Here is a 19,097-nt window from a genome sequence, read left to right as displayed (position 1 = left end):
TGGTCTACATAAAGCTTTTCTAGCAGAGCAGCAAAAAAAAAGATTGGGAACTATGATCCGCGTTATGGAGCTATAATGTCTTTATATTTTTTCCGAGAATCAACAGACAAACGGAGAAGAAAATTAAAAAGCTTGTGTTTCTGGCCTGATTTTTGGGACATCCTATATTGAAACCATAAAGTGAATCGTAACATTTAAAAAACAACAAAGAACTAATAGTTGCCATAGCACTATTTGTTCGAAACTTACAATTTAAGTTTTTTTCTATTAGCCACAGTATATATATTCCACCGTTCACTACAACTAAAACAAAATAATTGCATTCAAACCGGCTAACTAGAGAAGACTAAAAATACCTTTCTCTTAAAACGTTTATCAATATTCCCGACAACAATAGCAAGAGTCACTTTTCATCTTCTTGGAAATTGCCGTGGAATTATCAACTATAAACTATTTGTGGTGGACTGATAAATGTCGAGGAATTTTAATAGGTCCGATTGTTTATGTCTCCGAGATTCAGATACGACACTGACAATAAAAATTGCATTAGAGATAATGGCTTTAGAATGACTTTAAACGAGAATGCTTGATTTTGTGTTTACTTTGATTTGTGTATGCCAAATATTAACTTGCTTTTATATCAGAGGAAAGACAATAGATTACACCGTAATTATGGAGACATTAGCACCATCTACGGTAAGATATTACCTGGCGCCGGCGAAAACATCTAGATACTTTTAAAACATCGTACCGTCCCAGGTAGACTGAAACTTCCTTTTATGCGGAAGCCCAAGAAATAGCACACTACCCTGCTATACTTAAAAAAAACTGCACTAGAGGTTTAAAAAAGACTGATAATTAGCAAATGAATAGTATTCATTTGAACTTTAACCGATATCCAAGCTTCGTTTTCTTAAATTAAATAAATCAAAATCAATTTTTTACACAGTAATTAAAATCAAATCTGTATGAGACTAGACAGGGAAATGGTGAAAATAGATTTTACCTCTCATGCGAAAAACCAAATATCACAAATGAGCCAGTGTTTTGTGACCCAGCTATGATTCAATAATGAAATTCCCAAACATTGGCGCAAGATCCGCAATATCAAATGTATAATATAATCGTTTTCATCGTTCTTGGCGTGTGCGTGTAAAAACACTTGCAATAAGTTGTTTCATCTGTCTTTCCTTGTCTAAGCTCGATTCGTTTACCTCCTCTAGTGGCGGAGCAAAATGTACCATGTCAAACGAAATAATAGTTATAAAAGAAAATTATAAATTATTTTTCATTAAATTTCTAATAACGGAATATACGTATAAATTGCGAAGAAGTATTTTTCTAGCTTGCAGTACAATAGGACAGGATATAACGAAAAGTACATTTTAAAAGGATTTTGAAATATACCCAAAAAAGTGTTAATTATTTAACCCACTTTAATTAAAAAATGATACAGATTTTTTAAGTTTTAAGCACTGTAGCGGATTCTGAACTGTTACAACGTACTGACCTTGATTAATTAGCTAATCAGTCAGCGTCTTCACTGGAACTGTCTTCATCATTGGAATCTTCCGCCAAATCGATGATAATCCTACTTTTATTTTCATCATATGTGACCATTTTTGCCCAGTCGTCCTGAATTAATTTTTCAGTATGGTTAACACAACTCGCCCACACTGCAGGTGTTGCCTCAGCTAATGCATCGCCCCAAACTTTTTTCACTGTTTCATCTCCACGTCCATGTTCTCCAATATGACGATCACAGTATTGTGTAGAAATGCCCCAGACCAACTCAATCGGATTATATTGACAGTGATATGGAGGCAATCTCAAAACCTGATGCCCATGTTCTTGGAGTAGCTCGTCTATAACGTACCTTGTATTTTGTGGTTTATTCTGGCGACAAAGACTCAATAGCTCTGTCTTGACCGAATCGTGGTCAAAAATTATTTGTTTCGCTCGTAACCATTCTTGTAAGACCGATTTTTTCCAACTGGCATTCGGTAACTTTTCTATTAAAGAGCTATGGTATGAGGCATTATCCATAATAATTAGAGATGGTTCCTCCAACAGTGGTATCAGCTTTTCGGAGACCCACTTTTTAAAAGACTCTTTATCCATAGAATCATGATAGTCTGCACTCTTCGATTTCATAGAAAATAGTAATCCAGCATCTTTAACAAATCCTTGCCTACTTCCGGCATGTAAAACAACAAAGCGTTTACCTGTATTTTCGTGTCCTTTTCTGATTCTTTTCACACAGTCATCTTGCCAAGTACGTTTATATGCCCCTTTTAGGAATATCCATGTTTCATCTAAAAAAACGAACTGAAGTGGGCTTGGACTTAAAAAATTTCTCATATAATGCCTCAAAAAATACAGTCGTTTGGAGACAATACATGGTTTCTCACATAGCACTCGTCTACTATTTTCTAGTTTGTATGAAAACCCACAATTTTTCATAAGACGCCACAAACTTGTATCAGAACCGTCATAGAGATGCTTGTTTCTTAATTGTGTATTTAGAACTTTAATTGTAGCGTGCTCTCCTTTTGCTTTCATGCCATACAGTACATTTCTAATCTCTCCTTTTATAGTATCGCTGACATCATTAGTCTTTTTTTTTGTACATTACGTGACTCTCCTGGTGTAGTAAGAGCTGCCACTGTCTTGTATTCACTCTTTATTCTTGTCACTGTGCGAAGACTGATTTTCAAAGCGTCCGCTACTCGTTCATGTACCGATGATAACGAAAGCAAAGGTCCGTTATTTTCTTTTTCTTTTTTAAAATACTCCAATAAATAAACTACACATTGTCGCATTTCTCCTGTTATCGTTTTTCCCGGCATTTTTGTTATTAAATAGAACAATTAGTTATTCACAACAAAAAATAATAAGTAAAACTGTTCGGAACAAATTCCAACAATGACTGACTAAAATCGACTAAAACAACATAAAATATCAATGGTAATTGCTACAATTATAAACCTATTAGCCAGCTCATTCAAGAACAATGCCACAAGTCATTATTGCAATGGGTATCGGAAGAGAGAGAGTTAATTTATAATAAACTGGAATTTTTAAGGTGTCGAGAGTATTATTTTATGTAATGGAATTCCACACAGTAAGAGCTCAAACTATTAATTAATTAAAAACTGTTTACTTATAAAAACTATTTCATCAGCTACTTCAAACCTGCACAGATCAGGGTAACATGTTAAAAAAAAAATACGTCACGTGCTATCTGTATTCGTAAAGAGGCCGAACTTATCACCGACACCGTATCGGCCAAACGCATCGGTGTTATTGCTACAATACTGGGAGACGTGAGTAGTCTCTTCATTCCCTTCTCATCGCACTTTACCATGACGAACGTGACTCGCACACTTGAATTACGCATCTGTGTATCAGAGAGAGACGAATATTAAAAATTCCGTAGTAGCTTATTTCAGGCACACGCCAAGAACGATGAAAACGAGTTTACTTAAATTTTAATATACTAAACTTGTAGATTAGTCAAACATGATTACAGCTTATTTCAAATCGAGTGGCGAGTCCTTCCACGAAATAGTTAATCGCGCAGACAATATAATATCTATAATCAGACCCATGCAGTGGCGTTGCAATATTAAACAAATTAAATTATTTGAAATCGCACTAATTACAAAATTATTACTCACTTAAATAATAAATGGAGTTTGATTGTACACAGATTGTTTTTAGATACCAAACTTTTTGTTTGTTGTAATACCATCTTTAATAATTGATACTCTATAAAGTTTGGTAAAAGTTAATTTCTAAATTAGGATCAGTTACCTTAAAACTGTAATTATAAAGTCATTATTAATGACTCCTTAACGATTCGTTAAGGACATACAAAGAACTGATAAGAATTATTTCCGAGAATTTCTAGTCACTAGATTTCAAACGAGTTCGTAATTTAGTATCATTATGTCGAGTCTCAACAAGGAAAGTGCTACCACACGTATTAGAACTATTTTGTAGAATGGAGATGGTTAATTGTAGTACGAGTAAACAGTTCAGATTGACACCAGAATCCAAAGGAATAGTTTAAAATGTATTTAAATATATGCAAATACTATTTCCTGAAGATAATCGAGCCAGTATTAAACAAAGTGTGAGTGAAACAACAGCAGATACAACAATACAACAGTAGAAAGATCATTCAAAAAGCGAGTATGTTAACAAACGCAGAGTCAAATAATACACTAAAATTTCCAGCTACAACACTTGCTAAAAGGAAAGCAACCGTGACAGACTTGAGGGAGTATGACACACAGTTCATTAGAAATACCATTCATCGTTTTCATGAGACTGAACGTTGTCGTGTATCATTAAAGCTTTTGCAGAAAAGGCTTGAAGAGGTGTACGAGTGGATTGGAAGTGTGGGTTCTATCTACAGAATTGTGTAAGATTTGGGATTTAAATGGAAGAAAACGAAAGATAATCGACGTTCATTGAATGAACGGAATGATATTCGTGTTCTACGCATTAAATATTTGGACAAAATTAAATATTACAGAAGCGAAGGTAAGTCAATTGTATATGTTGATTAAACCTATGTACACGCAGGACACACTACGCCAAATAGCTAGACAGATAACAGTGGCAAAGGATTGTTTGAAAAACATTTCAAAAGGAAGTAGGTTGGTTATCGTACATGGTGGTGGGGAGGTATGTTTCATACAGAATGCCCTTTTGATTTTTAAGTCAGGAGCTAAGAGAGGACATTATCATGATGATATGAATTCAGAAAATTATGAATAATGGATGAAAGAACAGTTAATCCCCAATTTGCCTGTTGGATCTGTACTTGTTATTGATAATACGTCATATCATAATGTACACATTAATGAAGCACCCACCAGTAATTCTAAAAAAATGGATATGATATCTTGGTTGACAGAAAAAAATTTACCATTTGTAACGTCAATGTTAAAACCGCAATTGTATGAAATCATCAAACGACACAAACAAGATCATATTCAATATAAACTACATTCGTTTTACATATTCCCATCCGTCAACAAACGCACGTGAAAGCCAGAGTCGTACTGAGGTATATTATATGATTTTTAAAAATATTTACTTTTGAAACTATTAGTGTAAGAATTTCTTGAAATTTAATCACTGTGAGCAAAATTTAATGTTCCATTGAAGGAAAATGTGCTAAAATAATATATTCATTAACTGAGAGATACATAACAAAGTAAACATTTTGAATAAAAAAGCAACACGCTACAATTTGAATTTAAACAGACTGGTAAGTTTGGATCTGTAACATGAGAATCCGTCTGGCTTAAGGCAATAAATTATATTTAATAGCCTCTTGACGAATGAGAGGGCGAATATCAACACGTGCTCATGTTTACAGATGGGAATTTGCTAAATGATTAAACTTAAATTTTACAAAGTACTGCAAGAATGTGGACATGTGTGTGCAAAACAAAACGTTTATTTTAAGTTAGAAGACGTAAAAGTGTTGGTGGAACAGGAATTTGCTAGAGTAACTGTAGATAACTGGAAGACAGTGCGTTAACATGTTGTCAAAGTTGAAGATAAGTACATATTTGGAAAGTGAACGTCGCATAGATGTAATTACTGAAGAATTAGGGATTGATTTAAATGATTCTAGTGACGACGACAGTGCATCTGATTATGAAAGGGAATAATATAATTTAACATTACGATGTACCTATGTAACCTATGTGAATATAAGTTTTCCCAATTGTCCTGTATGTATGTATTATTTTTTTACTTTATTACAATCATTTCGTATATTCTTCTATTTAACTTTGTGACGTTTAAGTGAGTAATAATATAAATAATAAAGGTTCTAAAGTTAAAACAATCTTTGTAATTAATATTTATTAATACTGTAATACCACCGACTAATAAGCCTAATGAGTCACGTTTTAAAACTTTTCCTGAGAATTGAGAAAAAACTAGATTGTTTAAGAAATGTGAAGAGATCAGTTGATGGAGTTAGTTTGGTTTCAATAATGGACTTGGCACGAGAGAAGCGTTCTTTAGTATGCAAACATTAATACAGAATTGTTTAGATCAAAGAATACAGTTTTTCTCTGTTTCATCGATTATGAAAAAGCATTCGATAATGTAAAACACGAATTGATGATAAAATACCTACAAGAGTTGGGATTGGACGACAAGGATATAAGAATTATCGCCAATCTGTATTGGAACCAGACAGCAACAGTACGTCTTCAAAATTTCAACGAAACAGAAGATTTCTCCCTTAAAAAAGGAGTAAGGCAAGGTTGTATACTGTCTCCAATGCTGTTCAATATATACGTAGAAAAAGCCTTCGCAGAAGCAGTGGCAGACTCTAATAAGGGTATTAAAGTTAACGGCATAATTATTAATAACATCATGTATGCCGATGATACAGCCACAGTGGCAGATAACATCGAAGATCTTCAATACCTTTTAAATGATCTAACTCTTGCAAGTAAAGCTCGGGGTTTGAAAATAAATATTAAGAAGACAAAAACAATGATTATAAGTAGAAATGATTACCCCAACGCAAAGATATAGGTCTCTGGAGAAGAAATCGAACAGGTCAGGCAATTTAAATACTTAAATTGTTTGATGAACGAGAGTTGGGACCCCGAGAATGAAATAAAGAGCAGAGTTGAACAAGCCAGAAATGCTTTTTTGAAGCTTCGTAAGTTTCTAACTGATCGCAAATTTGACTTCAACCTCCGATACAAGATGCTTAAGTGTTACGTGTGGCCTGTTCTCTTGTACGGAATGGAAGCATGGACGTTAAAGGCCAGTTCCATTAACAAACTTGAAGTTTTTGAAATGTGGTGCCTGCGTCGAATGCTTAGAATATCATGGACGGAAAGGGTCAGAAATGAGGAAGTATTCAGAAGAGCGGGCTTACAGGATAGGAAACTTTTTAGTTATGTAAAATTTAAGAAGACTGCATACTTGGGACACATATTACGAGGAGAAAGATATATTTTTCAGCAACTGATACTCGAAGGGAAGATAGAGGGTAGGAGAGGTCTGGGACGTAAAAAAATGTCATGGCTGCGCAATATTCGACAATGGACAGGAATCCACAGCTATGAAATGCTTCGCAATGCTGCTAAAAACAGAATTATTTAATCCTGACTATTTAACATCTCACCTGACAAGACGATGTACGGTGGACGCCTACGCAGAAATGCACGGCACCTTAAGAAGAAGAATACTGTAATCTGTAATACGTATCTATGGTTTCACATACAGACAATATATGTATGTGATATATTATAATAATATGTATTAAAATGTAGTACAATATTGCCAAAAATATAACCTAATATCATTGTTTAATAAATTGTGTGTACCTATCTTTAACAATTTGTTATTACTCATAAGTATTTTTTGGAACGCCACTGCTTTGTTTGGTGAGGCTTTACTGTTCCTAGAAATTTCCGCCACTACAGTTGAAACATACTCTAGTAACTAGAACCTTTATCAAAAAAGTTTAATATCTATGTTGGCATTTCTTTGCCGCCCAAGAAGGTAATAACAGTGAGGCACTCAACACGTCCATTTCACCTAACGTTGGCGAGTGTTCTTAACGGTCTGAAACTTTGCGCGTTTAAGCAGTGCTATTGCTAAATACTCGTATTTCCAAATATTTTCATTATATAGATATTATAAGTTAATGATAGTTACCTCATGGTCATGAAGTTTCCTTCCAACCACTCGAAACGTCTGGTGTACCGTATGTTGGTAGATGTGAACTTTCGAAAGGCCCGACGACGTGCCCGATGGAATCCACTTTTTGTTAACATCGTCGTATACCATTACACTTGCTCGGGCACTAGCGATGGATTGCTCGCTGAAACAAAAAAATAACGATAAAAACATGTTTTTTTATGCAGTTGTGTCGATCTTGGGTAGTCAAGTAAAAATAGATATTTAGCTAAAAGATAAACCAGATTTTTTATTTTGTCTATAAAACTTTTGCATGGCTTAAAATCATTTTGAAGCACTTTTTCATATTAATAGCAATGGTAGGTGGTTTGATAGTGTAATGTTTATTTTAATATATTTAGATTAGAATCTTGCTCAGGTCCTCCACACGAACAGAAGTGTCATTAATCGTTTGTGGTTAAGGTGTCAAGAAACTGGTGATGTGACTGAATGTCATACAGGCCATACAAGCATAACCAACCAGATTGAAAACAATTTTATTAGGTTACAGGCTTTGCGAGATCGCACTTTAACTGCATCATAATTACAATGAGGCTGCAAGGGACCCATCAGGTATTTGTAAGTGGCCAAACCATTAGAAATAGACTGCATGAAGTAAGGTTAAATGCTCGAACACCTGTAAGAGTGCATGTGTTATCCAGAGGAAATCGCGCTCATCAACTTTACTGGATATGAGAACACGCAAATTGGATTAGACGTGAGTGGACCCCTACTTTATTCACAGATGAGTCCTGATTTGGATTTGCATCAGATGCAAGACGGACAAGAATTTTGAGACGATCTGGCAATGCTGAACGATTGGACACCATGCAGGAGGTTCATAGACAGCAAGGTAGCAGTATAATGGTGTGGGGTGGCATCACACACAAAAAAAAACACACACCAGTTATAAACATACTAGTCAACAACAATCTAGTTGAACAGGTAAAAAAGTTTAAGTATCTAGGCTGTTGGATACATGAAACCTTAGACCAAGAACAAGAGGTTAAATGTAGAATAGAACAGGCAAGAAACACCTTCTTAAAGATGCGACAGTTACTCACTACCCGTAATCTTGATTTGTCCCTACGATACCGCATGATAAAGTGTTATAGTGTACTATTACACGGCGTGGAAGCTTGGACGTTAACAGTCAGCTCGTTACGACGTTTAGAGAGCTTTGTGATGTGGGTATTTCGTCGTATGCTGAAAATTCCATGGACCGACCGCGTTAGAAATGAAAAAGTTTTAAGGCGTGTGAATAGAGAACGTGAACTCACAGAAATTATCAAGAAGCATAAAACGTCTTATCTTGGACACATATTTAGACACGACAGGTATACCTTCCTTCAGCTTATTATAGAAGGGAAAATAGAAGGCAGACGCGGCCCGGGTAGACGACAAATGAACTGGCTGCGCAACATCAAAGATTGGACAGGATTAGACTTTCAAAGTTTAATAAGGAAAGCCCAAAATAGGGAAGACTTTGCAGAGGTCATCGCCAACCTTCGCTAAGAGGACAGCACCTAAAGAAGAAGAAGTAGCATCACTCTTGGTGGAAGAACCAATCTCGTTTGTCTGGAATGGTTTCTAAATGCTACAGGCTACCGTGATATTATTCTCGAAGCTATTGTTTTGCCATTTGCAAAACAAGCTAGTCCCCAAATTGAGGTTTTACCATGGCCAGCATAATCGCCAGATTTAAACCCAATTGAGCATGTAAGGGACATATTGGGCGGACACATTATACAACAAAACATTGCGTTCAATACAAGGCAGCAACTGTTTCGAGGGTCTTTCTGTAATCCTTCTAAATCTAAATCCTTCTGTAATCTCGCATTTTGTTTTTGTCCTCTAAATTATTCTGATGTGTGTATGTTAGTTGGTTATTGAAAAAAAACCACTGTGTAAAAGCAATCAAACAAGATCTAGCTCACTTGAAATAAACAAGAGTTTTGGGTTTGTTTCAGTTTTGATTTTGTTTTTCAGTTTCTACAAAACATAAACAAAACACAAATTCAACTGTCCATGTCCGTGTAGTGTAAAACCGCCTTTAGGCACGGAAAAGCGTTATCCAACAGTTTATTTTTGATGGACTGAAATCAAAACAAGACAATTGGTGCTATAACAATATTATATAGTAGAAACCCTCAATTTAGAATAGTGATTTCATAGTTTAAACGCCGAATATCCTCAAATTTAAATGTACACAGCGGCCCTCGAAAACAGCCTGTTTTCTCGATTGCAATTTGCGTTTCCTCATAAGAAATTACAGAATATATAAAGTAGTATATTTATTTGTGCTTCTCTATAGTAGACTTGACCAGAAGTTGTCGTACAGTGTAGCCAATTGTTGTTCACAAGTAGTAATCATGGTCATACAAAACCTGTATTCTTCCACGCAGCGATTATTACCGTCATAAAAATACAAAACAACATTTTTTTTTTGTATTTTGGATTTTTTCAATAGTAAAACTTAAGCACAAAATTGTAATGAAATAAATTTTATTTATATTTTCCGTTTCGTTACATATTTAAATTTATAAAATAAAAATTGATATTTTAAAACATTATTTTTCAATCGTTTGGCAATGTTGGAATTAGCGAGGAAATTCCGTTTTACAATTCGGACCCAGACATGCCCTAAAACTAGTTTTTATTATTTTTTCGCCGAAGAAATGGTTAATTTACATTGGCGTTTCGCATTGGCGTTTGTGAGTATATTTTATGTAATAAGTTTGTAAACTTATTGTTGTCAATACTGTTTTAACAATACTGTATTGTAGTATTGATAAAACGTGTTATTGATAATAAGAGTGTTATAGTTTGTCGTTTTATAGTAAATTTTTAGTTATATTCTTATACAGAATTGTAGAAATTATTGTAAATATAGTATATACACAGATTATTGAAATACAATGGACGAAAAACCGAGTTGTTCCAAGAGAAGACAGCAAAATTCTGATGTTGATTCCAAAAATGAAAAGCCGCAAAAGAGACGGAAAATGTTAACGTCCGAAGAGAAGGTAATGATACGAAACGTTTATGAAGGAATTGTCGGCAGAAAAATGGCATTAAATGTTAGCCAAGCGGTCGACATTTGTAGCAGTTTAACAAAAGTATCCGTTAGCTGTATTTATCGTGTACTTAAAAATACATCGGAAAATAAAAAGCAAGAAAAAGGTAAAACTAGAGGTAGGAAAAGCATTGTTTTCGATGACGAGACAAGGAATATTATACGTCGAAAAATTCATTCATTTTATTTTCGGAGTGAAATTCCAACACTGAAAAAAATTTCTTTACTCTTTACCCAAGATATCTCGTAGGGTCTTAATCAGAACCATGCGCGAAATGAACTTTCGATATGTAAAACGCAACAGAAAAAGTATGCTATTAGAAAAAAATGAAATTATTCTGTGGAGAAGAAAATATTTAGAAGAAATACGAAAAATTCGCAGCACTGGACGCAAAATATATTATTTGGATAAAACCTGGATTAACGAAGGTCATACAGTTGGAAAAGTTTGGCAAGATTTAAATGTAAAAGGTAAACGTGAAGCATTTATAGAAGGCTGGTCTACAGGATTAAAACCTCCATCAGGAAAGGGACGGCGTTTAATCATCACCCATATAGGAAGTGATACAGGGTTCCTTGATGATGGTTTGCTTCAATTTGAGTCGAAAAAAACAGATGATTATCATGAAGAAGTTGGAATCTGGGTATGTGGTTGTTATGGACAATGCGCCATATCATAGCCGCAGACTAGAACAATTACCGACGACGGCATGGCGGAAAGGGAGATTTCAAGAATGGCTTACAGAAAACGCTTACTTTTTGCTTGCCGTTCTGTATATTTAGAAATAATGTTGGGAATAAGTAACAATATATTTAATTGAAATGTTTAATTTACTGACGTTTCGATCTCTATATAAAGAAATCGTTTTCAAATATACAAATGATAGCAATATTTATTTTTCTGTGGCTTTTTGCTTGTGGCATTCCGTATTTTTAGGGAGAATGTTGGAAATAAGCCACAATACATCTATTTACATGTTTATTTTACTGACGTTTCGATCTCTATTCCAGAGACCGTTTTTAAAGTTAAGAAAAAAAAAAGAAAATAATATAAGAATATAAATATATAATAATAAACAAATAAAATAAATATAACTATAATTTATACCTTTGAAAACGGTCTGTGGATATAGATATGGAAACTTCAGTAAAAACCTGCAGATAAATATATTGTGGCCTATTTTGAACAATAATATTTAAACAATATAATATAATTAACGTTGAAATAAAAGTGAGTGTACGCCACTGGATTTTCATACGTCTTTCCCCACTTCTACGCCTTCAAACGATGAATCACTCTCCCAAATAGTGAATTTAGAGTTTAAGAGACTATAAGAGCTAGCATAGTCATCGTCTTCAGCGATGGTTGGTTTTATTCGATTCTCTAAAAATTTCGGTTATTAAATAGTGCTGTACTATTTAGAATTGACAATTCTAGGCAAAAGGAACAATGGAAACAAGTCCGGTATTTTCAAATACACAAGGCAAAGCGCTTCGGTCGTAAACAATTTTTGTTGGATTTCGCTGATATTGAAATATACAAACATAATATGATGGTTTATTCGTCTAATCCTGCAATTTTCATACTAAATAAGAATAATAGCCAGTTCATTGCTCTTTAAAATTATTCAATTACTTGTGTAGTATTTGTAGCTTATTTAGCAGACATTCTGTCCAAATTTTTAAAGAAAGATTTTAAAAAGGCCACTTTAATGCATCCTTTCTCAACACCAAATACATTTTAGTTTCAATCTCCTACTTACGGTGGTGGCTTCGGTAATTAAAACCTCCAAAGATCGTTTCTCAAATTGGAATATCCATAATCTGCGGTTGTGGTTCATGTATTGATAAATCTTGGACATTATTTAAGTTTATTAAGCAAAAATCCAAAAAAACCCGAGTTCCTGTCACTTGGAGGTCATCTATATTTAAACAATAAATAAAAAATCCCGTGGATATTATCATTTCACTGATATTACTGGGTAATATGGTATTTTTATATAAAAATGTGAATGTGAGAAATCCTGAGGTGAGATAATGTAGCGATATCAAGTGAGTTATTTGTAGAGTGTGTCAGCTTCCTTTCAATTCAGATCTCTTTATCAAAATTTCAATACTTCCCGGATGTCACCTAAACACAAGCTGGACAAACAAAACTAACTGTTTTATATTCATATTATGTAATAGATATAATATTTATTTCACTTATATTTTATTAAAAAAAATGAGAGAATTATAAATAATAATTATAAAGCATAAACGGAAAAAGAAAGTGCAACGTAAATTTAATTTTGAAAAACTGCGAAAATTTGAGGTAGAGCAGGACTATCAAAAGGATATACAAGAGACCTACGCCAAACAAGATAGTACTACTGTGAGTAACATATAACAGAGTTAAAAAAAAGATCACATCAGATTAAAAGATCAAAAACAAGACGACCTAGAAAGGTATGCCGAACAACGAAAAAAAGTAAAGAAAATCCTAAAGGAGCGGAAACGAAAGAAGAAGGAAATTACAAGAAAAATAAAATAAAAAAATTTTTACAAAGAGGTAAAATACATTAAAACTGATTATCAGGGAAGAACGATGAATGTAAAAGATAAGCAAGAGAACCTGATAGTGGACGAAGACCAAATATGTGAAAGGTGGAAAGAATATTTCGAAGAGATGCTAAATGACGAAGTGACTACTGAAGAAAATTATAATGTTCCTAATCCTTAAATCGTAATAGAAGAAATACCAAAGCTCACAAGAGAAGAAATTGAAGAAATAATAAAAGATATGAAAAATCAAAAAATCCTCCGGGAGAGTGGCATTGTGTCAGAGAACTTATTAACTGAAAGTTAATATTAATATATCAAAGTAAATGAAAATCTCGAGCAAAAAAGGAATAAATACCAAGGGATCCTTTAAATTGGAGGTGGAGGATGGATCATTTGTAGAATTCGAGAAGGTGGATGAATATATGTACTTAGGCACTCTTATTGATCAGACATGTAAGGAAGAAACTGAAATCAACCTGAGACTGATCAAGAGCAACAGGTGTGCTGGAGCCATGAGCAAAATAATTAAGGCCAAAGATATATCTCGTAATACAAACATAAGAGTATACAAAACTATAATTACAACCACAATGCTATACGCTGCCAAGACATGGACTATGAACAAAACCATACAGAACAGATTGGAAGCATGGGAAAGAAAGATACTTCGCAGAATGTTTGGTGGAAAAGTAGTAGAGGGAGAATGGAGAAGACGAACTAATGCAGAAGTGTACCATTTGTATGCTAACCCTACAATAACAAAAGTGGTGAAAAAACGTAGACTAGAATAGCTAAAGTATAAAGAAAAGAAAGTTGGAATACTTGGGTCACGTTATGAGACATAATAAATATAGAGTACTACAACTGATCATTCAAGGGAAAATAGACAGCAGAAGGGGTCCAGGGAGGAGAAGACACTCGTGGCTCCAAAACTTGCGGCAATGGTTCGGATTGTCATCTGCTGAACTATTCAGATCTGCCGTAAACAAAGTCAGAATAGCCATGTTGATTGCCAACGTTCGGAACGGACAAGGCACATGAAGAAGAAGAAGAATGGCTCGGACATCTAGAAAGAATGCTAGGTAATAGACTAGTCAAGAATATTGCTTGGAGGGTACCTGAGCGCAAAAAAGAGAGGAAAACCAAGAAAGAAATGGAGAGATTGGAAGATGTCAAAGAGATGGGAATCAGAGATTGGAAGCTGATAGCTAAGGACAGAAAACGATAGAAATTATCCATCCAGCAATGGGCCTAAAAGGCAAGTTAACGCTGTACATACATATTTTATTCAATTCAATTATATAGGAAAGTATAGATGTGTAAAAAAATCATAAACAAGTCACAATCATATTATTGGAATAAGATTTATTCAGTGAAGTGAGAAGAAATTAAATACTGTACAATTTAGATAATCTCTATAGGATGATTCCATTAAATTTCAATATCAACTACGACTGGAGACCAAACTTACGCATATAAAAGATGAGTCAGAGGAGAACATATATATCAACATGAATATTGTATTCATAATGCTGATAGAAACTGTACGGGAAAAAGACTAATCACTATAAAAGAAAGGAATGCCGTTGGTGGACTTACGAACTAGAAACTATGGTGAAACAAAAGAAGAAAGCTGGATAGAAAATGGATAGCTACTGGAACTCCCGAGGATAGAAATATATATCAAGAGTAAAGAATATTAGCAACAATTAAAGAAAAGAATGATAAAAACAATTCCTGGGAAAGAACATGTGAAGAATTAAATAAGTGTACCGGAAATACAAGCGCGACTAGACTCTAGGAAGTGGAGAACACAGAATAAAGATGCTACAGGACGACATATGATTAGAATTCAACAATGGAAAGAATATTATCATAAGCTCCTAACCGAAGATAGAATCGAATTTCAGGAAAAAGCTTCAGAATAAATCTACGAAGGGAATATTACACAAGAAGCAATAACTGCAGCAGAAGCACAAAAAAGTACCATGCAGCTAAAGAATAGGAAAGCCGCTGGTCCAGGAAATACAAATTAATGGGGATCCTTGCAGAGATCTTAATTGTGTAGAAGATGAGCCGCGACCCAAAGAATGGAATAGAGCTATTATATTTTGCATTTTTAAGAAATGAGGCCGAAAATACTGTAATAATTACAGGGAAATTGGTGAAATACATTTTGTAAAGTTGTAAGTTAAAGAATCAGAAGATCAAAATAGTTTCAGAGCTCATCGCTCTTGTATAAACAAGGTATTAACTATTCAACAGCTTATAGAGAAACCCATAGAAACAGGGTCAACTGTCCATTTAACCTTTGTCAACCTTGAGAAAACCTACGATACCGTACCATTAAATAAGTTAAGGCTGAGCATAAAAAACATTGTAGTCTAAAAACTTTTAAACTCTCTAAAACTTTTAGTATTACGAGATTTTTATTAGTATGTTGAAACGTGAGTAGAGCTTAGAAACTGTCTCTAATGTTCAGTAATCAATAAAGAGAAAAAAAGTACAATCTTTATTTTTCTGAAATGAAATATGGATAATCGGTTAGGGTAGCAGGGTGAGAGCCCAACACCACAATATGAATTACTCCGCTATATACTTATGAAAGCTATAATTGTCATTTGGATCGTCAACCTTCGAAAGGAGACGGCGCAATAAGAAGCAGATTGAGATAAGCGAAAGAAAGAGGTTGGTAGAAAGAAATACGCAAAGGCTATGAAAGTTCCGTCAAAGGACTTGCCTATCGGCAGATGATTTGTTACACTTCGCACAAGACCAAAAAACATATCAGCAAATCGTCAGGCTACCAAAGCCTAAATATGGACACGGTACTGAAAGAAGAAGGAAAGTCTTATATCAGAAGAAGTATTTCTTTGTACAAATATCGTTTAAACGTGATTTTCTTTTAATTATCATAATATTTCTACAAATTTTATAATTGGGTAAACGAGTATGGGTCATATAATTTTTATGAACCTCTCTTTCCTTCGGATTGGAAAGTTACAACGTTATTAACAAGAAATGTTTCTAAAATTAAATATAGACTTACTAAAATTGACTGCACTGAAAAGTAAAAAACGCTTAAAATGTTAAAACATTTTTAAGCTTAATCTGCAAAGATTTTTGTGAGCGGATTGTTAGTTTTGGAGCAGATTGGATTGTTACACAAAGATGAGATTATTGTGAAGCTATTATGAAATGTAATTAATTTCCAATAAAAATAGTAAATAAATAAGGCGAAATGTTCCGCCAACCCGATCACATAAAAAAATAACGATATGCTGAAATTGGCGACCCAAATTCATTCATTTTTAATGAGTGATTATCAAAAATGAATGAATTCGGGGCGCCAACATCAGCATATCGCTATTTTTTGTTTGAGGAAATTGTTGGATATAAAAAGGGTTTTTCCAATTAAATACTATTTTAGAGAGGATCAAACCACAATTGATTGTAACGAGCATCACATTTATATTTGTTTTCAAATTTCGGTTTCCAATTTGGAAATCTTAAAAAAAAAAATTAAAATTAAGATATTGGATAATGATACCTAAGTATGTATAATTTAATCCAGTAAAATAAGGCAAAAAAGGGGGCAAACCTTGGAATGAAAGATAATAAGCTGAAAATTTGCATACGTCTTTATTTTAATGGTATAAAACTTACCTCAAAAGTCTCATATAATCACGTGTCCGCGACTTAAGATATTAAAGGTCAAAGGTCACGAAAATGAGTTTTCTGCAAATATCTGGTTTCTCTTACACTTTATGACATTTAAGGTGGTAAGAAAAATTGTAGAATGGAAAATTCTCTTCAATTTTTGTCTCAAATACTTTTATGTACCTTCAACCCTTCTTAAGATAGAGCGCAAAGAGTGGGGGACCGCTTACCTGTGTATACGGTAACGCGAAGTCAGCCAGTAGGATTCAATAAATAATAAGTTATATAGTTAATTATTCACTTAAAATACTATTATTATTATTAAATTTTTATTATTTTTTATTTAATAAACTATATTTATAGATATTAATTATAAAATATATATTTTTTATATAATATTTATTTTATTTTTAACAAACATACAATATTAAATAAAATACTTTTCGTCCATATTACTACGAATATTATATCTCAAAATACAAATCTCTTGTACGGCGGTTGCTGTTTCTGCGAAGCTGTAGCAGATGCTCCTTTGGTATATATGACCTAACCGGTTTTTTTTTTAGTATAACTTTCTACAGTGGCGAATGAGTTTGGGACTTCTATGTATATACGCACAATAGCGGTGGAGGGATATTTCACTTGATGATGGGAATGGTAGGGTAGAGCTATTTCTCTGCGTTAGTATTTCTTTACTGAAAAAAATTTATTTTCTCGTTCAGTTGAAAACGACATCTTAGCATCGACAGATGTATAATTTTGAGTGAATATTTTGCAATTGCAAGAAAGGTTGTGATTCTAATTGCGGATGCAGGAAATCAGGATTGCAATGTACTTTAATTTGTGGGCAGTGTAATGGACAATCATGTCTAAACGCTTTATCAACTTCAGATGATTTCAATGAAGAAAGTGAATATGAAACTGATATTCTTGAATATTTTTATTCTGATACTTTAATAAACGAGAATGATGATGATGAATCCGATATTGAGCAGTCAGAGGAAGAAGAAGAAGAAGAAGACGATGAAGAAGAAAATTAATACAAAAATTTTAACCATACATAATAAAAGAATATATATTATATTTGTAACTTTAATAAATCGATTATTGGATTAATAAATAAATATATAATTTAAAAAAATAATAAATATGATTTTTCAGTATTTAATTAAATATAAAAATGATTATTGTTGAATTCTGCACTTGATCTTAATTTATCGTATATACAGCTGTTAAAAATATCATTAAAGTTCATTTGAAATATTTCATTTAATATTGTATGTTTGTTAAAAATAAAATAAATATTATATAAAAAATATATATTTTATAATTAATATCTATAAATATAGTTTATTAAATAATAAATAATAAAAATTTAATGATAATAATAGTATTTTAAGTGAATAATTAACTATATAACTTATTATTTATTGAATCCTACTGGCTGACTTCGCGTTACCGTATACACAGGTAAGCGGTCCCCCACTCTTTGCGCTCTATCTTAAGAAGGGTTGAAGGTACATAAAAGTATTTGAGACAAAAATTGAAGAGAATTTTCCATTCTACAATTTTTCTTACCACCTTAAATGTCATAAAGTGTAAGAGAAACCAGATATTTGCAGAAAACTCATTTTCGTGACCTTTGACCTTATATCTTAAGTCGCGGACACGTGATTATATGAGACTTTTGAGGTAAGTTTTATATCATCAAAATAAAGACGTATGCAAATTTTCAGCTTATTATCTTTCATTCCGAGGTTGCAACCTTATTTTACCGGACTAATTATCCAAATCAAAGGGATGATCGTGGGGAAAACGAAGAAGATATAGATACATACGAAAAGAAGGGGACCATGAAACTCCTATTCAAAATAATCATAAATCTGTTTTTTTTTTCTGAAATTCACCATTTATATTTTTAATGTTAATGTTCATAATAATTTTGCACTTAAGCAAAATATATTTTAACCACGCTTGTCACGTTCCAGTAGGATGCTTTTTATTCTTGTCGTTTTAAATTTATTAATAAAGAACAATGCTCCATTCCGTTTATATAAATAAATGTTGTTTGTACATATAAATA

At 33.3% G+C, this 19,097-nt stretch overlaps 1 protein-coding gene across 6 annotated transcripts in view; it reads right to left on the bottom strand.

Annotated features, from left to right (window-relative positions):
- Nucleotides 1-19,097, bottom strand: part of ena (ENAH actin regulator enabled) — a 206,059-nt gene that overhangs the window by 40,870 nt on the left and 146,092 nt on the right. For all 6 annotated transcript variants that reach the window (XR_011951863.1, XM_072542983.1, XM_072542985.1 and 3 more), the window contains one exon: nt 7,714-7,879. Coding sequence is in view for 5 of the 6 variants with exons in the window: in XM_072542983.1 (XP_072399084.1) it covers nt 7,714-7,879 (166 nt within the window). In the remaining variant the exon portion in view is untranslated. The remainder of the gene's footprint in view (nt 1-7,713; nt 7,880-19,097) is intronic.

Source organism: Diabrotica undecimpunctata, chromosome 9 (assembly GCF_040954645.1).
Source record: "Diabrotica undecimpunctata isolate CICGRU chromosome 9, icDiaUnde3, whole genome shotgun sequence".
NCBI classification, from domain to species: domain Eukaryota; kingdom Metazoa; phylum Arthropoda; class Insecta; order Coleoptera; family Chrysomelidae; genus Diabrotica; species Diabrotica undecimpunctata.
The sequence above is the reverse complement of the archived record's forward strand: the minus strand, read 5'-3'. Positions and strand labels throughout refer to the sequence as shown.